Source organism: Haliaeetus leucocephalus, unplaced genomic scaffold (genome assembly GCF_000737465.1).
Source record: "Haliaeetus leucocephalus isolate CR32 unplaced genomic scaffold, Haliaeetus_leucocephalus-4.0 Scaffold2, whole genome shotgun sequence".
Taxonomy (NCBI): domain Eukaryota; kingdom Metazoa; phylum Chordata; class Aves; order Accipitriformes; family Accipitridae; genus Haliaeetus; species Haliaeetus leucocephalus.
Genome location: NW_010972438.1, coordinates 14,698,201 through 14,716,175, shown reverse-complemented (window position 1 = coordinate 14,716,175; position 17,975 = coordinate 14,698,201). Strand labels below are relative to the sequence as shown.

Sequence of the window (17,975 nt, the reverse complement as noted above, 5' to 3'; positions counted from 1 at the left end):
GGGGGCAGATTTCAGTATCAAGTCACCACAATATTTAAATGCAAGATAAAAAAGGAAAATGAGAGCTTGTTTCCTTAAGTTTTTTTGAGATGTATTATCCACATGCACATCCTTATAGTGAAGCATATCTTTTCACATCCTCAAGGCGGAAGAATTTTGGCCAACAGTTCCCAAACATCAGGAAAGCATCCTGAGGGTTCTCATGTTTTAAACTGAAGATATAAAAACTAGAGCAACACCTTCTTTCCATTTTCTTTCAACCACAAAGTCCCTCATGTACAGGGCTCCAAGACAGAGGACAGAGATTAGGACTGTGGGATATACATATGGATAACACATCTGAAAGAAGTCCAGTTCAGATACAGAGAAGTAACTTATCAAATTCCCTTTTGAATTACTAATGCAACTATTCACATGCTTAGTGACCCTTCAGAATGTCTCTGATTTAACTGGTGATAGAAACAGAATTAGGAATTGTGTGATCAAGGCCCAACCAAAAACAACAGGTATAAACATTTTAAACATCATCCTGTAAATTCAACATAGCTAATGTGTACACAAACTATCTAATATTAAGGAAGCAGTTCAAGTCTTCAATAATAACAAGTTTTACAGACTCCTTACAGATTTTTCTACAGAATTCTAAGCTTCATTGTGCGAGACCAAAAGTCCATTATAAAAAACTTCATTTACCTGAGCAACTTAAGGAATACGAGTGATTTCAAGGCTTATCCCTGAAATCACAGTTTGCAGGATTCATCGACTGGAACAGTGCTGTGAAATCCACTTGGATGAAAACAAAAAGCATACAAATCTTAGGTAATGATCACATCTTCTTTGACAAAACTAATCCAATCCAGGTTATTATGGTTTTGTAGTTGGTGTGGATAGGTTTCACATGACATGCAGAACCATGTACTGCTAGGAGATGTTCAAGGAGGATATAGGAAAAATAATTACATAAAATCATATTAAGGCAGTTTTATTTAAAAAAAACCAAACAAACAAACAAACAAAAAAAAACCCAGACCCTGTCTCTCCAATATAAAAGTTTTAGAAAATTAAAGTTTCTTACAGTTCCTTGACTATATTAAACACACATCAAAATACCTGTTTCACTTCCAGATGTAGTATGAATAGCAGTTAAAGAGTCTGGTTAATTGTGTGGTGTCCATAACTGCATTAAAAGTGTTTCAGATAAAACAATTGGACTCTTAAGCCCAATCTTCTTATATTACTAAGAAAAGCCCAATGAAAGAAACTGAACAGTAATGTTTTATTTTGATATTTGACTTCTAAGTTATAGTATCATAAAAATTTTATTTCTGCAAATGTCAGCTGCACTCTTTTTTCAACAGTTTATGTGTTTGTGTACAGGTACAAATTATGGCAAAAACTATACTTATAATTTAAAATGTTGAACATGCTGCCGTATCTCAAACCGTCAGCTTTCCAACGTTTTTTCCACCCTCCCAGAAAATACATTTTAAAACATCCAAACAACGTCCACACACTTTGAGTCTAGTAGAAATTAAAGGGATCCTTTCACTGTTAACATTCTGTTTAGAGTTTACTAATGCTTGAAAAGAGTAGTAAGCTAACCTCTAATATGTGTATTAACATATTTGTTTTAAAAATATTTTTTACAAGGATTTTTGCTGTTATTCTTCTTGAAGGGAAAATACAGAATTCTTGCAAATTCAGTACTGTGTCCTTCCAGCTTCTCAATATACACAATATTTTTCTAATTTTTGAAGCACTGTAGCTTTGTAAAACAAAACAAAACAAAACAAACCCCAAACTATGCTAAATCAGGTTAATTATTACTTTTCTCAATTTTATATATTTTAAGTGTGGGCTTGTCCTACTCTAAATTTTCAATTAATTAATTATACTCTCTTTCTTCTGAGGACATATAATATGCTGTTTCCACCTTATGCTAAGAAGGAATGAAGGAATTCTTCTTTTCTCCCCCTCCCTCCCAACAGATTTGATTGGCATCTGCATAGATCTTACAATTAAAAAAATAAGATTTGCAGGATTGTACAGCAAATTTTGAAGAAATAAAAATAAAAACATTAATGACAAGTGATTCTTCGTGCAACTGCCTTCATCTTTTTTCAAAACTGAGCTTTCTTAGAGCTCAAAATGAAAACCTAATTCCATTAAAGTAATACCAGTTCTGCTACTGAATTTAACGGAACCAGGAAGTCTTCCCTATCTTTAGTCTAGCATAAAATAAACAGTATGTGAGCTGGGACTTTCCATGGAGGAAAGCAGCATTGCCTTCACCAGCTAGCTGCTAAGAAATTGCCTCCTCCTTGTATTTTGCAGCTTTGGCATTTCTATGCACAGCAGCTCTTCAGCACACAAATTTTGTAACCTTTCTGCCTGTCTTATCAACCCAAACGCTCTACTAAAATGGCAAGAATGGCACTGAATCAAGATCCTTCACAGCTGGATTTAGTGGAGAACCATTTACCTCTAGATTATTCTGCCTAGTTTGACCCAGGTATATTTCCACTTCAAAGAATGGGAAAACATGAAGAATTTTGCTTTCAGTACAGCTCAAGGCACAGCATAAAAAAAAAAAAATCATCATGAAGGTGCAGATGATTCACTAGGTACTTAAAAACTACCAAAAACTTACTTGGGTGTTGCAAGTTTGAGGTTCTCCAGTTAAATGTTCTTTAAATTCAGAAAACAGGAAGCGTAAAAAACATTACATTAATGGACAAGGTCCTCCAAACCTGACACATCCATCTAGTTGATCACAGAATTCCGTATTACAATTGCAAAGCATGTTGGAATTATGCCATTGATGGTTATGTTCAAATAATTGTTACAGCACTTTCTTACTCCAGTTGTGACAAGAATTTGAAGTCTTTTGTTTGAAAATTCAAATGATTAAGTATAAACTGATGCAAAAAAAAAAATTACCCTGGAGCTTTAAAGCTGCTCAGCCAAAATCATCACTGGCTTAATAGTTCTATCTCATGCTATTAAAATGGATAATACAATGTAAGTTATCAAAACAGTTATCTCATCTATCAAAACTGAGAGAATATTTGAGGTGGTTTAGTTCTCCCTTGATATATTCCTAAAGTAACCTCCTGATAGTGGAACGTGAAGACAGGTTAAATGAGACAGAATCTGACTCCATGAGCAAAATTAGCAAAGGCACATTGATAAGGTGTCCTTTACTATTTTCTGTTATCATGCTTATTCCAATAGTGCCTAGAATTGCAGTTACATAGATGGGTTTTACTTATGAAAAGTTGCTCTTTGGAAACAGCAAGGATATTTTGGATGATGGTATATCTACCTGGTCACTGCAGAAGAAAGGACATGCATGCTCTGTGTCTTTAGATAAACATGTCCAGTTTTAGTTTTGGCATTTTTTGTTAATATAACACTAGTAATATTATACTGTCTTAATCAGTAAGTAATGATAAGTAGTATGAACCACAAAATAACTCATAGGCTTCTGTTTACTGGTTGGCTCAAAACAAAGTATTCATGTCTGTTAACTGCTTAACTGGTTTTACCCCAGGTAATCTTGTAGCAGTATGTTCTTGAAGGATAGTATGAAATCCCCCATAAAGCATACTCATCTCATGGCTGAAAAAAATCCAGAATGATGCCTTAAATAAAAAATCTGGTCTTCCTTCCCCCATCTCTTTAAAGTATTCTTTATATTAACCATTCCAGGAAGAAAATGGGAAACTTCAGTTTCCTTGGTATCACTCAGCATATGCAGGATCTATACTGTTGTCTATTATAAAAATGATACTTCAGACTCAATATGGTACTATTTGTGAGTCATCATAGCCAGATTGTGGAGAAGAGACAGAAGAATCATACAGAAGAGGGAGACATGTGCTTATCTGAAATTAAATACTGAGACACATTTACATTTGGGAAAGAGAGGAGACTGTGAGGAAAGGAGCTCAAACATTTCTAAAAGAAAATAATTTCTGCTGATGAATTTCTAGATCTCACATTTGGCATTTTATCTTGCTTCTGAAAATAATCCTGCTCTCATTCGCTACAACACCCCTGCCATCAAGTAAGTCAGCACTTAAAACTAGAGGCTGGACTACAAAATTTACCAAGACTTAATGTTCCAAGCTATTTTATGTCCAGTTGCAAGATTATTTCTAGCAAAAAAAAAAGTCTTGATTATGGCATCTGTAAACAATGTAACATCATAACATTTAAATTAATAATAGGAACAATTTTGAAATGCATTCTCATCTATTTTTCCAAGCTGCATTTTTCAAATCATGAAAGACCAACAGATTCAAGTTTACTGGCTATAAAAAAATCCCTTAAGAATAACAGATCTTCTTCAGGGAGTATTTGTTCCTTCATGTAGATGTAGTGCTGAGACAGTGTGGTAGTTAAAGCACAAACAGAGGCTGTTGATAAAGTGGCAATGCATAACAATGCTGTAATGTATTATAAAGGAGCAATTGCCTGCAGTTCGTCAGTATGGATATGGCAATGAAGTTCTGCTTTACATATTCCAGGCACTAAGAATTTCGTAGCAGTGATTACAGGAGGTTCTTCTTCTCCTATAAAAGGAAAAAAAGTGAGGTTCATTAATTGAAACACTGATTTTCTATTTGGTCAACATTTTAGAAACAATGCAAAGAAAATTTATGAAAACCCTCTGGATCATAATGCCATACATTCATGATGCTGAACTACCATGCCCAGTAACTCCTTATCTAAAGAATTAATACAAATTTTCTACCCAGGCAGGGCTTCTTAGAGAAAATCTTGTTAGTGAATGGACCTAGTAAAGGTTTGGTTGTTGGTACTTCCTCAAAATTAAACTGGTTTGAACTTCAGTTGATGATGCCCAATATGATGATCTCCTTGAGAATCTTTTCTTTGCAGATCAGTAGTCTGCACATGAACTGCACCAAAAGACAAAGTACTACAAGTTATGTGATTTATGATTTTAATTGAAAAGATTAAATCAAACTGTCCTTTAAAGAAGAAAGGAAAGATCTACCTTGAGATGCTAAATGACAGAGCTATTCACTTCTGCTCTGACCAAGTAACAGATAAAAAATAGGTAGCCAGAACAGAAATGGTACTGTGAATTCAGAGTAACAATTTGGACATGTCCAACTATTGGAACAAGAATAAAAGCTAAATAATTCTATCTACTCCTCACATGATTAGGCATATAAATACTAGGGCTATAAATATTTTGTATGTCTGGGACAGTAAAAATATTTAATGGGTTGCACTCTAAAACGCAGATGATGCTCAGTTCTAGACATTGTCTCCTTTGTACTCTTGTACCTAATTAGGGCTGTGGTTTGGGTGAGGGGAGGTTTGAGTGAGAGTCGGTCAGAGCGGTGCTTTTGGACAGGGACAGCGAATGGGAAAATGGCAGAAGTTATTTTGGTTTCTTAAGATGTTGGAACGTCAGTGTTAAGATCCAACTCTACCAGCTAGTGCTGTAATATTTAACCTCTATAGCTGAAACATGTGAACAAGTAGGTATGTGACTTGAGAATTAATTACAGGAAAGACTGCCTCTTTCTTCCAGTGACTCCTTGGCAGCTGGGATACCCAGCTGACAGCTCTGTGATTGAATCAGGAGGGGAATACTGGTAAAGCATTCTCACAGAAAGGACATAAATGTTAAACTAGCATCCTACTTTCATCCAACACTAGAACCTTTACAAATATCATCTGTAATTTTTCCCACAAATGTGAAAAAAGGCTATGTTAGAAGATGGCAGGAAATTAAAGAATATATTAAATTTGGAACAATAACAGAGTATTTGTGGCTTATGTAACGAAATCAGTAAATCTGGAGTTTTTCTACCTGAAAAGTTTTCCGGTTTTAGTTATTTTGTCCTATAGACTATCTAGCCTATCAATATAGATGCTACGTCTGTAAATCAACATCTCTATTCTCTCCCCCCAAGATAATTCTGGCATCAACTATTAGTTATGAATTATCTGAATAATAAAAAAATTAATCCATTTAGCCAAGAGAAAAGTCTAACAAATTACCTTACTGTCAATGCGCATGCAAGAAAGCAGAACAGCATACCAGCATCAAAATGCAATATTCACCTGTTGTAGCTGCTTAAGGAAAATCTCAGCAAACAGCAGTTTAATCCTATGAATGCAATTGCTGGAACATTCCACACTGATGTAGTTGTGATGCCAGTTCAATGTTCTGTTACTGGTAAGGTCGCATCAGCTTTTTATATAGCCTAAGGCAATATCTACACCTTCTAACCATAGGCATCTAAGCTGGGTATCTATTTCAGAGAGTGTCTTCCAAGCATTTAAACTCCTCCACTGAAACCTGTTTGTTCATTCCCCCCAAGCCCATATCCAGTGAGAAGCCTAATGTCATTCTGAAACTTCAGTTAACTGCAGTACAGACTATATTCCTAAAGGTTCTAGCATGTGTTGGAGCAAAATAGGATGTCAGTTCTAGATTTATGGCTGTTCTGTATGAATGCTTCACCATATCACCCTCTTCATTAAACCATGCAGCTGTCAGCTGAGTATCCCAGCTGCCAAGAAGTCCCTGGAAGAAGGAAGCCATCTCTCCAATAATAGGTCAAACAATGAGAAGTGACTTATTAATAGAATTTTAGTGAACTCTTATTTAGCTAAGAATCCCCACTCCCCAATAAGTTAAGGAAAAGATTCATTTTTCTGAAATTATTGAAACCTATCTTTTTTACCATCTTTATACAATGCTTACCTTTCTCTGCAGCGTTCTATATGACTCCTCACATATTATCTTAAGTATTTTGAGATGGTAGAAATATGCACACAGTAACTGAACACAATTTTTGAAACACTGCTGTATCTTACCTAAACCTGATGATGAAGAAACACTTCCTGTAATGGAAGATGTTTCAATTTGGTCTGTCAATAGTCCTTCCATTAAAGGTAAAGATAATTCAGATGAAGGAACAGATGAATCATAGATTCCAGAATCTCGAGGCATATCTTTAAGATTTGAAGCTTTAACAACATGTAACAACGGCTGAAGAACAGAGCTGCCACCACCTTGAACATCCTGAGTTTCTGTATCTTCTCCAAGGTTTAAGTGCTGAATTATACAGTGAGAGTCTGAATTCCCCACTGAAATATTTACATCTGTTTTCAGGTAAAAATCACCATCCATCACCTGTTTAGTCACCAAGTCATTTAAAACCAAGCCTGAATCAAATTTTTCCATGACAGGCTCCGAGTAATGCAAAGAAGGTGGAGGGAAGGGAATAAATTGTTTCTCAAACCAGTCTGGTTCCTGATCAATGAACTGATGCATATTGCAAATGGCAACATAAAGGGACCTCCCAGATTTGCTCCTGAAATAATTCCTTTTACTAATGTTAACAGGAAACACCTCTGAATCCTGTACACTAAGATCTCTGGAGTGTAAATGCGAATACAGCTGAGGGAGATTGTCCATGAGTTTGTATTTTGTACTTAGATCCAGAATACCAGGGATGTCTCCTTCACAGGAGTAATCAAAGTAGACTGCAATGAACTTGCAGAGGTCATTTGAATTCTGCTTTGCTTGACGAAGCTTCTCTGCAACAGTTAACACAGCAAACAGAAAGAGTTCTCCTCTTCCTGCATCTTTGGTTATCCCTCTGTGTTTCCAGTTCTTTTTTTCAACAAAGTATTTCATTCCCTTGGAACACACAATGATGATAAACTGGGACTCGTTTATTTTTTTAATAAGCCATTCTTTCTGACCTTCTTTACAAATTTTTAGATCTTCCCACAAATCTAGAGCCACCTGGAAAAGAACAGAACATTCTGGTTGATATTCATTGTAAGATATATTTGCTAATAAAATTTAAATGAGTTATGCTCAGTGAGTCAGCTTGTATTTATCTGAAAGTCGAGAATTAATGATTAATATAACTACAGCTTGTCTCTGATACAAATACAAGCTGTTTTAAAAGAGAAATAAGTAGTAATTAACATAGCATTGACAGCGAACAACCTGGAATCAATGATACTAACTATGTCAGTAGTTATTTGCCAAAATAAGCAAGGCCTCACATTCATTCTAAACTTGGCTTGCAGGCTGAATATTTCAGTGGGCTAAGGCAGTAGGTGAATTGCTAAGGTAAAAAGGAGAACCTTCTGGACTTTTTTTTTTTTTTAAAACAAGAATGCTACTTACTATATGAACCCATTTTGCTGCTTACTTATTACATACCTAATTATACCCATGTTACATATAAATTTATGGAATCAACAAGTAACAGTGCAAAGCCAGGTAGTTGAATGTAAACTGGTTTCTTAAAAAATAAAACCGCTATGGATTTGGTACATCGCAATATTTCTCAGGGAATAAAAAGAATATAGAAAATGTGGCTGGACCAAGTAAATTACTATTTACTTATCTGATCAAATTAGATATCATCAATCCACAATAAACAATATATTGTGCATGCCTCAAACAATGTAACTGTTGTATATCTGGATTCTTAATGTGCTGAATGTGAAGGAAATCCATAGTCATTTATCATGTTTTTCATATTAATGAAATCTGATGCCAAGAATTTTCATATCTAGATACAAACATAATTAGTGCCTATAACATCAAGCCCTTTCAGTTAGGCTGCAAAATAGCAGCAGCTTATCTCTGATCAGAAAGCTCTGAAAATTTAATCATAAGTGTTTTTTTATTTTGTACTTTGTCAAATTTTCTGAACATTTTACATGGTCTGAAATGTCTGTATACACCAAGATGAAGGGCACAATGCTTTATCTCATGAAAGAAAGAATGAGCAGGAGAATAACAGAAAAAAATAGATGCAAAAGACTTCTGTAATAGATACACATCAACACTATTTATGAAGTCTTCTCTCAAGCATTTTTTCCAGAAAACAAAGTATTTTTGTTCTGCTACCTCAACCATAACAGAGCGGAAAACTTTGCCATGTCAGAAGACAGAGAGTAGGTGGATGCCTAGAACACAAGGACTCATGAAAACTGTTATCGCAGAGTCAGCTACAAGAACAAAGTAATCATGCCTGAAGTGGTCAGGCAGTTGGACCAGATGATCATTGTAGGTCCCCTCCAACTGAACTATTCTATTCTATGCACGGGGAAGAGAAGCCACTTTACAGCTGCTTGGCACATACTCTGACACTACCTGTACAATGCAGGTAGTTTTTCTTTAGTGTCTGTTTTTGTTTCTGTTCTTCAAAACACTGTCTGATCTCCTATATGTGAGAAAGGATTTTTAGTGTGGCCATGTCATTATTTTAAATGACTGTTAAATGCCACTGGTTTTGTCCTTTGAGAAAACATTCCAATTCAACGTGAAAAATGGTTGTGCAAATGTTCCATTATGCATTGAGCACCACTTTTTTGTATCAAACTCCACAGCTTTAATAATAACACATATTATTTCTGTATGTAGACACTATCAATATTTTGTTATATAAATCTTAAATGATGCCTGATACCATGTGTTCCATGATACACAGTTATAGCAGTAACAGCTCACCTTAACACTATTTCAAAGAAGTATGGTGTAGCAGGGCTAAAGTACATCTCTAAAAAGGGGATTTAAGTAAGTTACCTATAAAACACCTTACCTGAACTATTTTAAACATTATGAATGAATTGTGAACATCCCCCAACATGCGAGGCATCGATTATGTTACTGTGTGTGGCCACTAGAGGCCAGACTTGCTGTATAGTTCAAAAACTAGTTCCCATTCACATTTAAAATCACGGTGGCAGGAAATGCAGCAAAAATAGGTTAACAATTGTCTTGCCTTTTTACAGTTGAAAAGTGAAAGACTGGCCACGTATTGATTATATTTTAGAAAGCAGTCTGAGATTCTAAGCCTAGTCGTTCAAAGTAACAATTTGAATGTCTTTCTCATAGCTTTCAATCAAAACCAAGAAAAAGACATGCTGATTTTACAGCATTAATGGAACAGAAGGGAAGTTAAAAAAAAATTAAAATCAATAAAAATTAATACATAATGTCAACAATTAATCCTAATTACATAGATTTTGCTCTACGAGTAGGAGTTTTGATACATTCAACTACTTTAAAATTACAATATAAAACGTCTTTTAGGATTACTGAAGTGTATCAGGTAGACACCAATACCTCTTTGTGGCTGCTGACTATAAAGATGCAAGACTTACTTAACAGAAAAAGCAGTTAATATGAAACAAGCTAAACATGGCTGAATGAAAGTCCTGGAACCAATACAGTACACATTTTCCACTACTTTTTTTTTTTTCACATGGGCTATGATCTGTTCCTTTTCCCTAAGTAAAGGAAATGTATATAGCCAATATTTAGAAAAATAATGAAAGTTATCTCTGTGGAGAGATTGAAATATCTCACTTTCAAGCACATAATTATTATGAATTTTGGGGGTGCTGTTTCAATTACGGAAACTCTGTTTACAGAAGAAATGAGTTTACCTCACAGCCACAAAAGTCCTGAAGAAAATAAGCAAAGCATTGGATGACGTTAACATGTTTCTGGCAATCTTTACTGGAATAGCAGATGAACACTTTTGGCCGGGGACGAAGTCTTTCCACATGGAGACCTGCAGCATATGCTGAAGATTCTGAGCTCTCCTCATCTAGATGGGAATATATATTTTCTAGATTGGAAGAAAGAAAGAGAGTTCACACTATAAAGCTTGGTTTTGTTCGGGTTTTGTGGGGTTTGTTTTGGTTTTGGGTTTTTTTAAACTTTTGTAGGCACGTTACTAATGCATACAGTAATGACTTTTTTCATAAGAGATTCCTTTCCTTTCCAGCCTGAAAAACAAAAGTTGCACACACTCTATTTATCCAGCTTATGAGTTGCTACATATGTGGAAAAAACTTTGAAAGTGAAATGTGCAATTATTACTGTACAACTCAGCAAACTCAAGAAAGGTTTATTTTTATAAATAGTGAGCTTGTTTCAACTCTATCCAGCTTAAACAGTCTTCACCTCTCTGTTCAAATAGTATAAGCCTTAAAGATGTATCATCATCAAGAGTTCCCTGTGTAACGGTCTTATTTAAAAAAAAAATAAAAAAACCAGACCTACAACACAAGCCAGGTAAGAATATTAAACTCCAGGAACACAGATCCCTTCAGAATATCATACAGTATCTCTCTGGTGTATATAGACACACACACATTTGGACATTAATTTGACATTAATTTGAATTAGGATATGATTAATTTAAATCAAAATAGCTATTAGTGTTTCTTTCCTTGTATAGATGTTTTTATGCTGGAACATAAAAGCCTGGCTTTACACCAGACTAATTCAATCTAATTCTACAGTTGATTAAACTAATTTGGAATAAAGCATGAGTATTTCAAAATAAGAATATCCATCTAGGGATTTAATTTAGAACAATTCAAAAGGAATAGCTATTCTGGAACAACTCTCTCTGTAGACAAATCCTTACTGATTTGTCTGGGTTTTGTGTTGGAACTGTGCTAGCTGTGAGCAAAGGGATAACTACAGAAGACCAGAAGGTAAAAGGATTTAACCCAGATGGCATATAGCACTTGCAGTATAGCTCAATGCCAAAATTCAGATGGATAACACAGATATGTGAGGTTTGGGGAAGTAATCTCTTTTTCCACATCCATGAAACCGCATGATTCCCTAGATTCTACAAAAAATGCCAATTGATTTTTAACATCTCAATGTTTAACAAGTGTGGCTTGCCAGCTCCTGGACACAGTGGAGAGAGAAGTCAGCAAAGAGGGATGGAATCTCATTTAGAGAAACATCTGCAAGTAAGTCTTCGAAAGAGTAAATTTAGGAAGATGGCTTAGGATGAAGTGTAAAGGCAACTTCCAGGAAAGTGAGCAAATCTGGAATAATAGATACAGGTAGTATTTCAGAGAGTGCTGAGAATTGTATTGTATCTCATGGCTTTACTTTCCTTCTCATTTAAAATAAATATGAATTAGACATTTCTGAGTTAAATAAGGGAATGTTTAAAATATATCAATTTACAGATCCGTTTGTATTCTACATGGTCATGTAGTACTTTCACAAATAAAACGAAACCCGAAACCAAAAATACTTCCCAACAGCAATTTTGTTCTCTTCTTTCTACAGTGAAGTCTTGATTTGTGATACAATACTTTCTATGGCAACAAATTACCATCAAGCACCGATTAAGAATTTGCTACAAGTTTCAACACACAAAAAAAGCTGTGGGCAATAAGGAGAGTGAAGTAGAAAAGAAAAGAAAAGAAAGCTCTTCAGATAAAGGTATTTCTGGAACAAACCTACCAGTTAAGACTTTTTTGGTTGCAACAGTGCATCTTTAAGTGGAACTCTGTATTGAATAAACCCTCTTACCTTGCTGTTTCTTGCGGCACATCACTGTGAAAAGCGTTGCAAATGCTGAAATGACAACTAATGGGACTGTAATGGCAATAGCTCTTATTGGTCCAGCCCACGGAGAATGTACTTTGAAAAATAAAGGAGAATTAGCCAAAAAAAAATAAGCTATATTATAATTATCGAATCAAATCTTCACACTGGGAATGTAAAACTGCTGCAGTACACTATTAGCAGGTAATTCTCAAATATCCAGTAGAATCAAACATCATCATGTTCTGCTCCATTTTAAACTGGTTTTATGCTGACTGTCTCCATCACCACAGCATTAGAGCAACTAACACAAATATTAAGTGCTGCATACCAACTCATACTTCCCCCCATAAGAAGAACTTTACATGAAGTGTAGTTTTGGTAAGATATGCAATATTCATTTGGACCTGACAGATTTTTATTCCAGGGTGCTGAACTAGCCACTTAGAAAGAACTCTCTTTCTGCACAGATTATCTTTAGCAATGTGCATTAGGATTCAGTCCATTTTGCCCATTGCCTTCATCTGAGGCTATGTTTTGTGTCTGCGGTTACATTCCGAAATCCCTACTTAGCTTCTTAATAACTGGTCTTATCCACAGACATGCTAAGCATTCACCTGACAGGTTTTCTAGACTGCTTGATTTGACTTCAGTGCTGAAGTACATAGGCAGGTAACACATTTAGGCTGCTCTCTCAGTTTCACTACATTATTTCCACACTACTGCATGCATAAGTTGCATGCAATTAAGATACAGACTATGATACTTCATATCCATATATACAACAAAAGTGACTTTCCCACACAGATTTCCAATGACATATTGATCTAAACTGTACTAAATATAAATGTACAGACAGGCAGATGCGTATGTACAAGTGTGCATGTCTGCTCTTTTTTCCTTAGGTCAGAAAATCACAGCACAATTGCCTCAGTAGCCTTGATTATGGCAAACAGACACAGGTCAAATCAAGATTTGTTTCCAACATAATTAAAACAATCTAAATTAATAAGGTAAATACTGTATACTGTTTAAAAAACAAAATTCATACCTGGTTTTAGCGCATAGTGCATTGTTTTCCTTGTTGTATTAGTGTCATCAACCAGCTTTGAAAAGTAAAAGTTGAATGTTATTTTGTGGATATTTAATTTTATTTATTTTTGCAATACATAAACTATAACAGCTTTCATGACCAAATGTGAAGACACTTACTGTTCAAAAAGTTAAAATTAAAGAGCACCACTAACTAGTAATTAGTGAAATCACCTTTGTTGGTACATAGTTTAATGTTGTAACATTAATTTTCAGAGTTCACATACTGTCACCATCAAGAGAAATACACAGCTTTTAAGTGTAGTAAAAATTGACCAAACTACTGAATTCCAACTAAAAAAGTCGAAGTCCAAGAATTACGCAGGCCCACAACTTTACTTGAAGGCACAGATGAAACTGCTATGCACTCAGGGAAGCAAAGCTATGGAAAGGTCAAGAACAATCTGTATAAAAACCTTTACTTGCCCATCGTATTTCAGTAGGGATGTGAGGTCCGATTTTACTAGAATATAACCTGAAATACTTTAATTTCAGTTCATTTCTCCATTAACATACTCATTTAGCTGTTGTACAAATGACTGTTTAGAAATATTACCTCAATTATATAATCCCCTGGAGACACATTCTGAAGAATACAACTTGTAGTATCTGTATTTTGCTCCTACATCAAAGAAAGAGAATACTCTGCAAGCCATTCACATACTTTTAAAACCTAATAAAATATACATTCACATTGATTTAGAAATATACAGTGCCCTCCTGTATTAAGACACCTTAAACCAGCAAAACTAAGTCTCTCCATTCAAATATGCAAGGACTACAATCCTCTGCCTGCAGAACTAAAATATGATTAATTAAAAAAAACCCAAAAAACAAAAAACAAACCAACTTAAAAGTTTGGTCTAATATATAAACTCTACATTATGCCCTGGAGCTCCCCAGCTTTCACAGACTTCAGATGAAAGGTTGACCACTGAGAACAAACTTACCATTGAATACTAACCAAAGTTAAGGAAAATAATACAGCAAATTGCAGCTCCCATAATAAGATTTAGGCACACAGCTGTACAAAATCACAGAGAGCCTAATGCCATGCACAAACTAAAATGACGGCTATCTTGTGATACCATCTCAGATGGGTAATCTATAAAGTGGTTAATTTGGTGCAAAGGTGAAATAAAAAAGTAAAAAATAATATGTATAACAAACATAATAAAACTGCAGTTTGAAGTACTAATTAGTTGTAGTGTCTTCGAGAGAGAACAGTCTCATCCCATTTGCTTATACTATCCAGCTCCCATGGAGCCCTCAAGCCTGGTTTCGACTGATGAGTGCTATCACAATACAATTATTATTTATATAAACAGTACCAAATAGTTTAAAAAATTTAAAACTGATAGCATTCTATACTATATTAAGTTTTTAAGGTTTCTGTAAAACCTTAGAACATCTAATGTTAATAGGTTTTGTGCTTGTAAGAGTTGCAAAACTCAGCGACGTACCTGCTTGCAGGTCTTTTGCTTAAATGGCCCTTCATGCTTAAGTTTGTAGTGAAGAAAGTAGTATCTAAACCCAAAGTTGTGAGGTGCATGATCAAAGGACACTTGCATGTTAAAACCCTGCTGGGTAACATTCAGGTTCCTTGGCTTCCAGTCTGTCAGAAGAGATATTAATGAATTAGAAAAAAAGTGGCTCTTCAAGTACAGTAACTTTTTGTAAGATGAATATACAGAAAGTATTACACTTTACTTACAAGGTTTGCAGACAAGGTTTTCTGGCTGTAGCAACAATTCACATGCTACAAATACACACAAAAATTATTAATGATACAGTATCAAAATGCTATGCTATGCAAACAGAAAAAAGGAGGGCAAAAGAAGAGAGTTCATCATTTTGAAGACAATACCCCCATTTCTTTCTCAGTCTCTAATATGCATGGAGTAAATATATTTTGCAAACTTAGCTTCTTTGTTATGATTTCAAGTCCCTTCTCATCTTTATATGCGAAACACAAGTTCATTAATTTGAAAACAGCATTCCTTAGTGAGACAAAAGGGATAGCATCAGGCACAGCACAGCAGGAGAGGAAGTTGAAACAGCCTTAAATACATTTACTCCAAGTAAATAAGCATGCTGAGCACTATTACAAAGACAAACATTACTACGGTCTGCATCAACAGACAGACTTGAAAATATTTTAAGAAATATTTTAAGAATTAAGGGGGAAAAAACCCCTAAGCAGGACAAATATCAACATTTCACTCCAAAAGGTACTTGCAGTTTCTCATTATACAGGTTAAGCACTGAGGAACTTATTCAAGTTTCTTCTAACTCCAATGAGAACTGCTATGTAATTTTGAGAAATTCAACTTGATTTGTTGCTATCTAATTTTATATATACTCATCTCTAGATACCTGGTTTTGAAATCATGATCTCAAAACTAAAAACAACCTGAGCTTCTTCACAATGTCCAGAGAGGAGAAGGAGCAAACCATGAGTCAAATGTTCCTGAGAACCATGGGAGTAATCCTGCTGTAAGCAAACATGAGGTAATCTCAGGCCTAACTGAGACTTTTCTTCTGGTTGTTGCCTAACACGTATTATCATACACCACATAAGTATCTGCGGCATCCGAATTCTTTCTACGTTGCACCCAGATCTTCCTTCAAAGACTACGTCAGTAACCATTTTAACCCAGACTCAGCTAACATCTTCATCTACTACATTCCTTTGTTGGGAAAACTAAAAAGCTGGGGTGGGGGACGCGCCCATTGGTGAAGAGATGATATGCGATACTATATTGTATGCACTACTTACGTCTAGTTCGGAAGAAAAATGGGTGGTAATTACTTTCATTTTTAATGGAAGGAAAAGGAACAATCTTTACAAAGTAATCTGTTTCAAACTTCAGATTTACAAAGGGCTGGGATTCCATTCCCTACAAAAAGACAAGATTGCAACATATAGTAAAAACAAGTACTGTAACTGAAAGTATCTTTCAAAACAAGCCCACACTTTTGCAAACATAAGCAGAAATTAATACATTAAGAATCCTTTATCCACTCCTCCATTGCAAATGGACACGAGGGATCTCAAAACAGAGTTGGATGTGGACTATTACAGATGTGCACCTGTACTCCAGAGCCACCCAAATGACAGCTTCCAGTTTCAGGAAAGCTTCTATAGAAGGGGACTAGATCTGTCTCTAGAGCAACAACTACCACTAGTTTAAAGAGTAATACTTTTAGGAAGCGACTTGCATCCTAGTAAACAGCACATTGTGTATATGCTTAGATAGAGATAGATTTATATGCAGCATAGGAACACTTTCAAGACTACTCACACAATCAAGCAACAAGGAAACTTTTCTTGAAACAAAACACTTACTGTTCGTTTAAAACTGGGGCTGAGCTGCTTTGGATCTTTTAAAACCATCTGCTGGCATTGTCTTCCCTCTGATTTTAACTCCTCAAGTATTACTCGAAATCCTTTCAGGTATTCAATCCCTGCAAACAGCAGGGCATTTAAATAGAAGACTAATATTTCAAAATGCATAATGTGGTATTTTATGTAATTTGAATATATTTGTCTTTAAAAATAAAACTTACCATTCATATGAAGCAACATTCGTGTTTTAATATCTGTTGTTGTACGTCAGTTCTTCCTGCATTTTCTATCTTGCCTATTTAGAATTCAGTCTTTGGCAAAGGCTGCAATTACTACATACTTGTGTAATGCTTAGAGCAGAGGGGCCCACACCTCAGCTGGGGCTTCCAAATTATCACTGCAATGTAAGTTATCATTTCCTTCACCCTCAGGAGTACTTTATAGAAACTTCACATTTCCATTATTAGCAATTAAATATAACATTTTGCTAGCAAATTATAGAAATACTCCTTTATAACATCTTCCTATCATTTCTGAGACTAGCAGATTAAAGGGATAGCCATTGTTACAACTTCTTTAGTTCTAGTATAGCATGGGATAACAGAAAACTTGACTTAAATGGAATGGAATTTATTCCAGTGTGTGAATACTTCCAGTTATTTGTAACTGATGCCAGAACTACACCCATTTTTTTCAAGTTACTCTAACACAACTAACTCTCAGCACAGTGTCTTTATATTTCTTTGCAATGTTCAAATCATGGAATTACTTCATTACATGACTAAACCGAGTCATGGCGATGTAAATGTCAGAGGACAATACCAGAGTGTTACCCTGTGATAGTTTTGTGGCTCAGGTATCAAAGTCACTGCATAGTTCTTCAAGACTAACTACCACTACTCCATCTAATTACATCTTTTCAGCAGCATTACAGATAGATATTTATCAGAATAGATATTTATCAAAGACACAGCCACAGCCTTCATAAGCTAAATGCTACCTAAATCAAAATGGATTAATTTGAGTTTATGCTATGCTTGTCAAAATAATAAAAAAACCCACCCAAATGTATGATTTACCACAGACCTCCTCTGTTTCACTAGTTTTCGGGGGGGGGGGGGGGGGGGGGGGTGGGGTTTGTTTTGT

At 35.3% G+C, this 17,975-nt stretch overlaps 1 protein-coding gene across 1 annotated transcript in view; it reads right to left on the bottom strand.

Moving 5' to 3' along the window:
* Positions 1–3,400: 3,400 nt before the first annotated feature.
* Positions 3,401–17,975, bottom strand: part of IL17RD (interleukin 17 receptor D) — a 50,944-nt gene continuing 36,369 nt past the window's right edge. The window contains exons 4-13 of the mRNA XM_010572563.1: positions 16,830–16,948; positions 16,260–16,380; positions 15,195–15,239; positions 14,944–15,095; positions 14,037–14,102; positions 13,440–13,494; positions 12,374–12,484; positions 10,471–10,655; positions 6,865–7,801; positions 3,401–4,577 (exon numbers count right to left, since the gene is read on the bottom strand). Coding sequence (XP_010570865.1) covers positions 4,462–4,577; positions 6,865–7,801; positions 10,471–10,655; positions 12,374–12,484; positions 13,440–13,494; positions 14,037–14,102; positions 14,944–15,095; positions 15,195–15,239; positions 16,260–16,380; positions 16,830–16,948 — 1,907 coding nt within the window. The 3' untranslated portion in view covers positions 3,401–4,461. The remainder of the gene's footprint in view (positions 4,578–6,864; positions 7,802–10,470; positions 10,656–12,373; positions 12,485–13,439; positions 13,495–14,036; positions 14,103–14,943; positions 15,096–15,194; positions 15,240–16,259; positions 16,381–16,829; positions 16,949–17,975) is intronic.